General features: G+C 30.0%; 2 protein-coding genes across 2 annotated transcripts; both read left to right on the top strand.

Moving 5' to 3' along the window:
• Positions 1–1,174: 1,174 nt before the first annotated feature.
• On the top strand, positions 1,175–7,367 carry LOC126837850 (myrosinase 1-like). Its single transcript, XM_050571796.1, has 13 exons — positions 1,175–1,250; positions 1,351–1,428; positions 2,229–2,263; positions 2,382–2,615; positions 2,876–3,010; positions 3,213–3,335; positions 3,407–3,605; positions 3,839–3,936; positions 4,063–4,204; positions 5,041–5,192; positions 5,257–5,409; positions 5,743–5,846; positions 7,209–7,367. Exons 1-13 carry the CDS (start codon positions 1,241–1,243, stop codon positions 7,330–7,332), a joined length of 1,587 nt encoding a protein of 528 aa, XP_050427753.1. The 5' UTR covers positions 1,175–1,240; the 3' UTR covers positions 7,333–7,367.
• Positions 7,368–8,821: 1,454 nt separating this feature from the next.
• Positions 8,822–11,183, top strand: LOC126838494 (uncharacterized). Its single transcript, XM_050572985.1, has 2 exons — positions 8,822–10,345; positions 10,639–11,183. The coding sequence occupies exons 1-2, from the start codon at positions 8,905–8,907 to the stop codon at positions 10,941–10,943; spliced, it is 1,746 nt and encodes a 581-aa protein (XP_050428942.1). The 5' UTR covers positions 8,822–8,904; the 3' UTR covers positions 10,944–11,183.
• The last annotated feature ends 832 nt before the right edge of the window (positions 11,184–12,015 follow it).

Below are 12,015 nucleotides of genomic sequence, written 5' to 3' on the forward strand. Positions count from 1 at the left end.
CCATAGATGGCTTTATTATTTAGTAAAATATATAACATAAATCTACGTGTAGTTTGATTCTTGTTGCCAAAAAAAACATAGCAAAAATGAATTACTTTAAAAAATGTACTTATATCGCACAAGTTCGTTTAATTTTAATTGAAATAGTCATATTAAAAAAAAATTGCACCCCATTGTAAATTAATCAACAAAAATATTTACAAATAGAACACAAATTTCTGAGTAATAATTAGTACCTATTTTTGATACCCATATCATATTCCACGGTAAAAATATTAACAAGTTTTTTGTTGTCTCATATTGTGTTTATAATCTAGTTATTATTTCAGTTTCGTCATGGAGCTAAAAAAGTACTTTTTTCATCAACCACTTGTTTTAATTTTGAATTTTTTTTGAAAAAGTTATCTGACAATGATTTGACAGCGGTTTGGATTTACGGAAACTTTTTTACCACTGGTACGATTTTATCCTGTTATAAGTCTATAGATGAGATATTGTCTCTAAAAAGTGTTGTCTCTAAATGGCAAAATATTAAAAATTATTTGTTGTCCAACTGTTTAAAAATAGTTAATGGTTTTTTAGTTATATTCATTTTTTTCATTAAACGTTTTGTCTTGGCTAAGTTAGATGAATAAAATGAAACTCATTTTTATCAATTGGCAGACTACCGGTACAACTGATAAAAAATTATTTTCATTAATTACCTACATCATGATTTTAATAATAATAATAATAAAAATAAGCCGTAAAAACATAATCACATTTGTCTGTTAAGAACACAACTTTTTTTTATTCTTCGTAAAATATAACAATTATGTATTAAAAATGGCCTATAGTCTAAATCTTTACTTGAAAAAAAAAAAATTACTATCAATTTTAGCGGAATAAGCTTATTATATTATAAAGAACCTTTTAAAAAATTATCATGGACCTTCGTATTATATCTGTAGATTTTAGGTTGTCGCATTCCTATAAATCAACAAACTCTTTTATTTATTTAAATAAATAACAATAATTTTATTGATAAAAAACATAATCAGTACTATACAACTAGCCTTTGACCTGTTGCATGAGTAGAAAATCCAAAAAAAAAAAATAAAACTAAAATCAAAATAGGTTCATTGCAAATGGTATAAATACAAAGTATTTTGCATCAACAAATCATTCAGTCAAGAGTGAACTAGGCATAAAGTGTATGTTATTTGTTTTATTTTAAAAGCAAAACGCAATTAAGAAAAAAATGACTACAGGTAACGTAAAATTATTATTAAATTTTATAAATGAATAAACGTTTAAAAAATAATTAAAAATTTCCTAATGAAATAATTTTTGATTGTTTTACATATTTAGCTGTCGATTTTCCGAAAGATTTTTTATTCGGCACTTCGTCCAGTGCTTACCAAATTGAAGGCGCAGTAAATGAGGGCGGTAAGACAAACTTTATTGGGAAATTATTTTTTTAAATTTATAGAATAATAAGATAGAAAAAAATAGTCACAATAATCCCACTGCTGTTTTCGTGTAAAATTTGTGTCTAGAATTTAAATCAAAACTATTTAAAACATTTTTTTATTTTGACATTATGAAAGAAAATTCTTAAAATAAATAGAAAGTAGTCTTTTCTAAAAAAAGTTACATTAATGTTTTCTTAATATTTTAATTTTTTTAATTATATTTCTATTGTGTATTAAACACTTCAAATCGGGGTCGTCTTGAAGACTGTGTTGATTTTCCAGTTATCAAATAAAGTTCTGAAACTCTTCATTGCACTTTTATATGTCAAAGTGATTTTAATAAGAACCTAAAAAAAAAATCTGTTCATCAGTTTCAGAGATCTGCTATGCTAAAGAAAAATTAAGCTGAAATTGACACAAAACATAAATATCTAATTTTTTATTTGTTTAATACATTTTTTGTAACTTCTGGACCAGCTATATCTGATAAGTTAAAAATCGATTGTATTATAGTTGTAGTTAGAAAATTGAATATTAAGCGTGTATATTATTTATCGCACAGACTTTTTCAAATTAATTTGATTTTATCGCATAGGTATGAAGTCCTATCTTATATTAAGGATAAGACAAATATCTCTCACTATTAGAGTGTAGCATTTTTTTTATGTTCACAACAATTTTTTAAAGTTATCAACATTACATTTTTTTTCATTTTAATTACCATACTTACTAAAGTAAATAAATGTAATGATGCTTCACTTTAAACGGATAAAGTGTCGGGAGAAAGAAGATTTCATTTATGTGTAAAAGTGAATAGTTTAATTGTGTAAAAATGTGTACATGCAATTTAATATTAAAAGAAATACGTTTTTAATAACTAAACGTACTTTTGAATATTTTATTACAGGAAAGAGTAAAAATATATGGGACGTGTTTATAAAAAAACAAAAATATTCAGATGTATTCTCTGTCCGGAGCGCAAAGGATATACCTAAAGAATACATAAATCGAGTCAAGTTAGTGGGTTATTCAAAAGGTTCCATCATTTTCAAGGTTGTGGATAAAATAGTTGATAAACTTACTTCGGTTGCCGATGCTGATATTGCATGTGACTCTTATCATAAAACGGACGTGGACGTTGCACTTCTCAAAGAACTTGGCGTGAGTGAAACCGTTTGGCTACCAAATTTTAAATCTTCAAATTAAAAAAACTTTTTTTTCGAGTTTTCAATTTGATTTGATACCGGCCTTGTTCAAACGGAACCGGTGGGCTATAAGATATTGTGTTCAGGAAACTTGCTGGATGTCCGTGTGGAACACAAAGGGTTAAAACATTCTGTCAGGCTTCGAATATAATAATATTAATAATAACATAGCTAATTACTTTAGTTCTACACTATAATTTATTTATTATTTTATAGGTTCAAGTATATCGGTTCTCGTTAAGTTGGTCGAGAATTTTGCCAACTGGATACGATCATGAACCAAATGGAGAAGCAATACAACATTACCAAGATTTCATCGATAAATTACTCGCTAACAACATACAACCATTAGTATGACGGATTTTTTTAGTTTAAATGGCTTGATTTGAGTATTTTTTTTTCTACATTGAATCATCAATTTTACGCTGAATATTTTGATATTAAAATATTCCACTTTGGTTTATTAGAGTCTAGTAACACAATAGAGAATATATATATATAGGACCTATTAACTGTCTTACATGATTAGCTTTATAATTAATAAATTGCACAGGTGACCATGTATCACTGTGATCTTCCTCAAGTACTACAAGAGGCGGGCGGTTGGACAAACAATTTTATGATAGGATGTTTTTCAAGCTACGCCCGTTTTTTATTTAAAACATTTGGAGATAAAGTGAGTTAAAATGTATTTATAATCATTCTTATTTTTTTTATTATGGTCTGTACACCATTTTTTTATTATAGGTGAAACTGTGGACAACGATTAACGAGCCAAGGTTGGTATCCGAAGGCTATGGGGGGATTTATGGTCTTGCTCCATTTGACCACGATTTGGGTGCAACATACAGTGGTATTGGAGATTATTTGTCTATTCATAATATGTTACTTGCTCACGCCGTTGCGTACAGAATATACGAAAAGGATTTTAAGCCCACACAAAATGGTAACTACTAATTACATACTTATATTATTACTTCTAAAACCATTGATTGTGTATATGATATTTGATTTCTGAAAAACGTAAAATACAATATTATTAAAATTGAAGTTAGGATATCACTTCGTTGTAAATGTCCTAAAATGTAATTGTTAGAGAAATTATTTTATAAATATGTAAAAACATTTTATTAAAAAAAATCATATGTAGTAATAATATACTATTGTATTTATGTTTAGGGGGAGTTAGCATATGTCCAGATACGACATGGGCGTTCCCTAATGATGGAAATAATGAAAATGATAAAAAAGCCTCAGAGTTGGTATTACAACATTATGTACGTATTAACTATTGCTATTGATGTATGAATATATATATATATACTCATATAATATAACATATGTACATAATCTTTAGTACGTACCTACTTAACATTTGTTAAATACTTGTGAATTTTATTTAGGTCGGTATGTTCATTGAACCATTGGTAACTGGTGAATTTCCAAAAATCGTCCTGGAATCTATTAAAGACACAAATGAACGGAAAAAATTTAGTACTTGGCGACTTGTTCCGTTCACCGACGAAGAAAAAAAATTACTCATAGGTATTGAGCGATCGTTTTAAATATTTATGATTAAACTTTAAAAGATAAAAATCCAGAACCGTGGGATCGGGGCATATTGTGGCTGGGGAGGTCACAGATCTAACATTTAAATAAACGCTTCGATACGAATCTGTGGGTTAAGTTACAAAAATCGATATAAAAGCATTGTGCCTAAGTAGTAACACCCATTTATCATAATTAATAATATAATGAAAATATTATCAAATAACTATTGACAGTTAATTCATTCATCCCTAGTTACCAAGAATTGACTGCGATCAAGCTTAATTTTCCTTTTTTTTTTTTTGGTTTTTCCATAATAAAAAAATAGTTTGACAACAGAATTTTCAGAAATACATGTTATAATCTCATTCTAGATCTATCGAAGGTCTAATAATTAGCAGTCTTTAAATCTTACAACCATAACTATATAAGCGAAATGGAGAAAAAATGTCTAACGTTGAAACTAGCTAGACTTTTTTGAAAAAGTTATAGAACACCCTATATGTATTTTGGCCTATATTTTTTTAAACATTTTATAAAAAGTACCGTAATTTTAAGTTGAAAAATATGTACATTTATTGGTTGTTTTCAATTTTGAAGGAGAAGGGGTGAACTTATTTTAATTTATGACCCAATAAAGTATCAATTGGGTAACAATACCTCCTCAGCTCCGAAAAATAGATATAATATTTATCCATATATATTATTATCGTATAGTTTATATTGAACGATTTGTTTTTCAAACTTAGATCCGAAGTTAAGATATTTGTTTGCAACCACCAAGCTCTAAAGCGTTATTACATTAAATAATTGTATTACGTTTGTTTTTAAAGGTGCTTACGACTTCATGGCGTTTAACTACTATAGGGCGTTGAGAGTGACCATGATGTCTGAGGACAAAATAAAGGACGAAACAGATTTAAAAAAAATTGATCAAAGAATTGAGATAGTAGGAGACTACGCGGACCCTAGTATTCCGATAGATGTAATTTTTGAAATTGGCTTGATAATTACATTTTTTTGTTAAAAACTAATTTTGTTTTATTTAGGACTATAATGGATTCTACAATATTTTAACATGGTTAAGCAAAAAGTGCAAGAAGGATACTAAATTTATTATTTGTGAAAACGGTCTTAAGGATATCGATAATCCATTAATAACCGCCGAAGTAAAAACCAAAAGCAAAATAGAATATCATCGTGTAAGCCTACCACTATGTTACTAATATATATACATACCACTAAGTAATGTTGTGATTACTTGCTCAATTCTTTTAATTCTCCAGAAAAAATTAATATTAGTGTTAGGGTATTAGATGAAAACTTTTGAATTGCTACAACAAATGTGTGATACATTAAAATGATTATATTTTTTTTTAAATGTAAAAATATTATAAATAATGATACATTTTTATAATTAAATGTAACTAATATCATATAAAGCACATCTCTTAAGTAGTCTAAACAACTTTTTTATAATATAGTTTATAATTAACAATAACGATAATCACTCAGTGCATTAAATTATTTTTTAGGGCATTTTAGTGGAGTTGAGTAAAGCAATTAAGGATGGCATTAATGTTTTCGGGTATTGCGTCTGGTCGTTCATGGATTCCTATGAATGGATCATGGGATACAAGTAAGTTTAGTCAAACGGTAAATATACCACATTTCTATTTTACATTTAAATGTTATTGTTCTTCTTTTAAGAACAAAAAGTATTGTCCGGGTGTCTTCCTGGATGTAGCACAAGCCTTTGACAGAGTTTGGCACACCGGATTGTTGTATAAAATCAAATTATTCCTCCCTGCTCCTCTTTATTTACTAATTCGATCATACCTTGAAAATCGTACATTTAAAGTTCGTCATGGTAAAGCCTTTTCCTCCCTCTTTCCTATATTAGCAGGAGTTCCTCAGGGAAGTGATCTTTCTCCTAGCCTCTACAAAATTTTCACTTCAGACATCCCTCACACCCAAAACACTATTCTAGCCACCTACGCCGATGACACAGCTATTCTATCCTCTAATAGAGACCCCACTGAAGCATTTAATGTTCTTCAACAACACCTCGATCAAATTGGAAAATGGTCCTCAAACTGGAAAATTAAAATGAATGCAGAAAAATCTGTACATGTTTCTTTTACACTCAACAAAAAAAAACGCCTATTCTCACCCTCCAAGAAGTTCCTATCCCCTCATTGTCCCAAGTGAAATATCTAGGTATTATTTTAGATAAAAGACTAACCTGGGGCCCCCACCTAAAATCAAAAAGGAAGTCTCTAAATACTCGTTCGCACTTACTACGTCCTATACTGAAATCCAAACTCCCGCTTCATAACAAAATTCTTATTTATAAGTCAATGTTAAGACCAATTTGGTCATACGGAGCTCAAATATGGGGTTGTGCCAAACCATCCCAACTAAAAAGAATAGAAGCTTTCCAATCGATTTCCCTCCGTACAATCACGTCCGCTCCATGGTATGTTTCCAACCTCACCCTTCACAATGACTTACACATCGAATCAGTTGAAAATTTAGTTAAGACTCATTATAAAAAATTCCACTTAAGATTACTCCTCCACTCGAATCCATTAATAGCAAGCCAGCACACAGCTACTATCCCGGACAACCCCCCTCGTCGTCTTAAAAGACGTTAGTGTCGAGACCTCCTAAATTGTAATGCTACCGTTTAATTTCTAGCCAAAACCTGTCATAGGGTCCTATCACTGGACAGCTTCCCTACTCATAGTCTACAAGTCATTTATTACATTGTTAGCATATTTTCTTATTGTATATTTTGTATGTACAGATTGTAAATGTTATTTAAAATAAAAAATAAAAATGTTATTGTAACAATCCTTTTTATAAAATTACTAACTGTTCTGTAACCTATATGTTATATTGTAAAACATTAAGAGCAATTTTTAATAACTTATAAGCCAATGTTTAAAAAATGTGGGCATGTTAACTCTAACATGATCTAATGTTTTATATTTTTCAGAGATAAATTCGGCATATATGAAGTGGACTTTGAAAACCCAGACAGACCTCGCACGAAGAAAGGCTGTTTTAACTTTTTCAATAAGTTGTTCCAAGACAAGAAATTGCCAGTTGATTCAACCTAAACTACAAATACTTTAAAACATATTCTAGGTTTCTGGTTAAACCACAAACTAATAAAAATTATTTTTTTAAATATATTTTTTTATTAAACAAATATTATTCTACTACAAGATAGCTACAAAGATTATAAGTTGTTTACTTTATGTATACTTAGTTTATTCTTTTACGCAGGGTCTGGAGTTATAGTTTATCAATATATTATGTTTTATTCGTATATCTAATAAAAAAAATAAAGAAATTTCAAGTGTTTAATTGAATTGTTTATATTTTTGATAAATTTAAATTATGATAACGCGTAAAGTTGTAGACACTTTAAAAGGCTGTGGCGCGAAGCGAACGCCACCGGTCCATACATTTGTACAAAATAATATGTTTTACAATATCACTTATATTCTCAAATCCCGTACAACAGTAGCAACTAGTCAGGGTCCTGTAGGTTTAGGCGATAGGCCTTAGGATATTAGGCATGTAGGTAGCCGCGAGTTCGCTGCTCAAGACATATTAGTACTAAACTATGTAGTAGTTTATTTATTAGTACATATTAGTTGTATAGTACCTATGTATTATACCTATTAGTTTATTTATTTTTTGCAATCCAACCGTATTATATAGTTGATATTAGGTAGATTCAACTCAAATATTTAGTCAATCCAACCATATTATTTAGTCAGTTACACAAAATATATATATAATTGATTTAACTATATATAATTAACTATTTCAGTTTAGTACTCACAGCTAAAAATGTTTTGTGTCCCTATATTAACCATAATCTATGGGACAATTATAATTACGAGTATAGTTGTCCCAACTACATATATAGTTATTTCCGCGAGTGAAACCATTATCGATAGAATCGTTTATGAAATATAGATCAATCATAATAATTATTATTAAATACCTAGGGTATTTCAAGTGCGAAAGTGATACTTAAAATAAATTTGACCATTCAAAGTGTGATGATATGGAAAAAGCTTATAGAAAAGAGAATTAGAAGTGAGACATATGCGAAGATGATGTGGAAGATCGTGTCGGGTGATGGTTTTAAGACAAGGGTTTCGCCAATTTTGGTAAAGAAACGTACACCAAACGATTGAAGAATGAGAAGAAGATGAAAAAAATAGTTGTAATGTCTTAATAATTCTATGAAATCTTATATTGTATAAAGTAATGTGTAAATCGTAAAGCAATTTTTTCAATAATAACCATTTGTAAGCGATGATCTACTAAAAATTGTTGTTTTTTACATTTTTGACCTCCTTATGTTTTTCGTTTGGATGTACACAACTGCTGTTAAGCTGAGAAAAACAAGTTGCAAAAATAAAGTTGTTGTAGGGTTTTTCAATTCATACTACTAGTTTGAAAATATGATGTGTCAATATTGTTGCCGCGTTATATTTGCACAAACGCTGTTTTTGTCGTTTTACTATTTTATCAGGTAGGCGCCTGTCAGTGGTAAAATATAGGACCCAGTTTTAAAAGTGGTTTATTTCGATTGGACCGGCAAACCAATTGGTTGTAATTAATTTTTTGAAAACAAATTTAATTCGAAAGAGTGTCAATTTGTAGTAGCCATGCTTGGCAAGTTTGTGATATTGTTATTATTGTTTACGGGGTCGTTTGGAAATTTTCAAGACGATATTTTCGAAAAAGTCCGTACCCATTGCATATTTTCAAAATACATACGTGGTTTGTTTATGTTAAACGAAAAATATTTCTCTTTGATGTTTCTTCAAAATGGTAAAGAAACGTACACATCAAAAGATCTGATGGCTTACGGCGATAACTTACAGTCTCACGGTGATGTCATAATGGCTATGCTGGACAAGCTGCGAAGCGAACAACCCGACATTTTCCACGTTGACCTAATGACGGCAAATTTGTATATCAATAACACCTATGGACATCTTTATCTACATTCGTCGACCACGGCAGCAGATATTCTGGACGTGTTCATGGACGTTAACGCTGCGATGAGAATAAAATACTTGGAATATTACGGTATGGTACGTCACTATCTTTTGGAGTTTCTTAACGGTAATTGTCGAAAAACCTGGATAACCATGAGCAAAGCATCCGAATCCCTCGAGACAGTAAAATCTTTAACTGTTGGTAAAAAATGCGTTGACAACGTAAAAGACCCTCAAGAGCTATTGAGTAAAATAGACCAATTGAAAACGGCTGCGAGCAATGTGATACTGAGTGACACGTTTAAAAAAAAAGACTACACGGATTTCAAACCGGCCAACATGATACTCAGTTCGTTGTTGTCGGGATACGAAACACAGTCTTGGATAGGTAAGGAAAAAATGAAATTGTCAACGGTCACAGCGACGAATATAAAAAAGGACGATGGTCTGAACCTAATGAGGTTGGTCAAAATAAACAAACAGTATGCCAACAAAGACGGATACAATATTATGGATCTGTACATTTGCGCGGAATTTAACTTCAAGGCTGATTTGGTCAAATCGTTTCAACAACAAGTACTGGCCGCCACAATTCATCCAGTTTTTTCGTGTGCTAGCAGATACTTCACCACAATAGAGTATGTATACACTGAATGCAAATCAGATTTGAACTTTGACAGAATAGAAAAAATTGGAACAACTTTAATTGTAGCTTTGAACGAAATAAAAAATTTTAATATATTTTCGATTAAAGTGGACAAGTATCTTACATATTTAGTGAAAAAAACAACAGAAATTGTTAATCTTGAAAAAAAAAATAATTTCATTCCTAAGAATCCCCACTGGATAAAAGAACTATTGAATCTTTGTTCAAACCCTATGGAATTGAATGGACTGGTTTTCGACGCAAATGCAAAAATTGTACAAAACAAAGAAGAATGCGGTGCTGTGATTAACCAAACAGAAAAACAAATAGATGAACTCAAGATCTACCTTAACGCTTTGTCAAATAACTTAGATGTCTATCATATCATAAAGAGAACTGTTCCCCATGACAAAATGTTTGAGGAAAAGCCACTAAACGTTTTGGAGTATTGCGCTGATGGTAAGTAAAACGGTTTAAGTATTAATAAAAAACCCATGTGGTCTGCTTTATAAAAATTATCATAAATTTGGAAATCGTTTACTTTGCAAATATATAAGCTACTCATATTATAATTTGTTTTTTATTTTAATTACCCCGGTCACCGATGCCTGCAATAAAGTACTAGTTAAAAAAAAATCGTATTACCTAAAATTAAGCAACACTTTTTAATTTAAGTCGCATTATCAACAAAATAAGTGACATATTATAAAATGGTTTGTTAAAAATAACTGTACTTTATTTTTTTTTTATAGATGTTTGGTCTTTTGATGCAAACGCAGAAGCAAGTACTAACAAACCAGATCTTAGAGCTGGTAATACAAATAAAGAAAAATCAATTCATGAAAACGAGGGCCAAGGATCAGGCAATGAAGCTACAAGTGGAAAAGCTAGAATAATTGAAGAACACGTCGACAAGACAAAAGATTATCCTAAGAAGTTGCAAGATGAAGGTGTCGAAGATGACGATACAAATTCCGAACCCGAAGGTTTTTCTAAACTAGAAAAAGCAGATGATGAATTTATAGAAAAAGAATTTTTTCAAACTTACAACATGTGAAATAATAATAACCTAAATTAGCCAATTAAGAATACACACGAAAGTGGAATAGCTGTTTTTTAAGCCCAAAAAATTCAAAGGTCATTTTCAATATTTTGTACTTCAATCATTTTTTAATGTATTGTAAATGCAACAATGATGATATTATTATTTTTTCATTTGAACCTATAATGATTATTTTATTGTAAAACCTTTATTAAAAAAAAATATCATGTTATTTTATAAGTAATCCGACGCATGTTGCACAAATTATCATTTTATTTAAATATAATATAAAATCGATTTTTCGAATGTTCTCTCACAATAATTGAATTTTTAATTTATACTTAAAGGTGTTATATTTTAGTGTTTTATAATGGATAGATTTGAAATAAAAAGTGAAAGTTAAGCCTAAGGCTACATATTATATAATATACAATTTTCACAAAAACTTATAGTCAAACTTTCTAAATGGACAGAGTCAGGCAGAGGGTGTGGTGTTTTTGAAACGACTGTAGGCGCGCTTGCGTCTGAACTGTTTTCAAAATAGTTGATATCTACTCGATGCTTATGACATTTTAGTAACAATGGAGTCAAGGTCTGTAGCACATGGCATTTTTATTTATAACACCTTTATTGAAACTGGTAGGTTAGGTTCAAAGGATTCAAAGGGTTAAATGGATTCCATGTGCCATGCTTGGATAATTTCGCCACCCGTCTACAAGAATGCGTCGACAAAAATGGACGCCACCTAACTGATATATATTTTCGCAGTTGATTATTTAATTTTTATTTTTTGCAAATGGCAATGTTTGAGTAATTTATGAAAAAATAAATTTTAAAATTAGTTTGAAAATAAATGTGTGACGGTCATTTCAAAAACACCATACCTCCCTGCCGGACCCTGTATTATAAACAAACCCTCCAAAAAGAATCAACGACGGGTTATATTAAGGTTTTAACGAAGATTTTCACTCAGCCACCGCGAGCGATAAAAAAAACAATGTTAAACTGTAAATATATGTAGTTCTAAAAAAAAAAAACTCTAAAAAATCTATTTGTAAAGCTTACAGTCATCAAGGTATACATGAGG

This window comes from Adelges cooleyi, unplaced genomic scaffold, assembly GCF_023614345.1.
Source record: "Adelges cooleyi isolate 19-005CV unplaced genomic scaffold, UGA_ACOO_1.1 ACOO_flye_CR_arks_rails_tigmint_CR_PRNA_30, whole genome shotgun sequence".
Classification (NCBI taxonomy): Eukaryota; Metazoa; Arthropoda; class Insecta; order Hemiptera; family Adelgidae; genus Adelges; species Adelges cooleyi.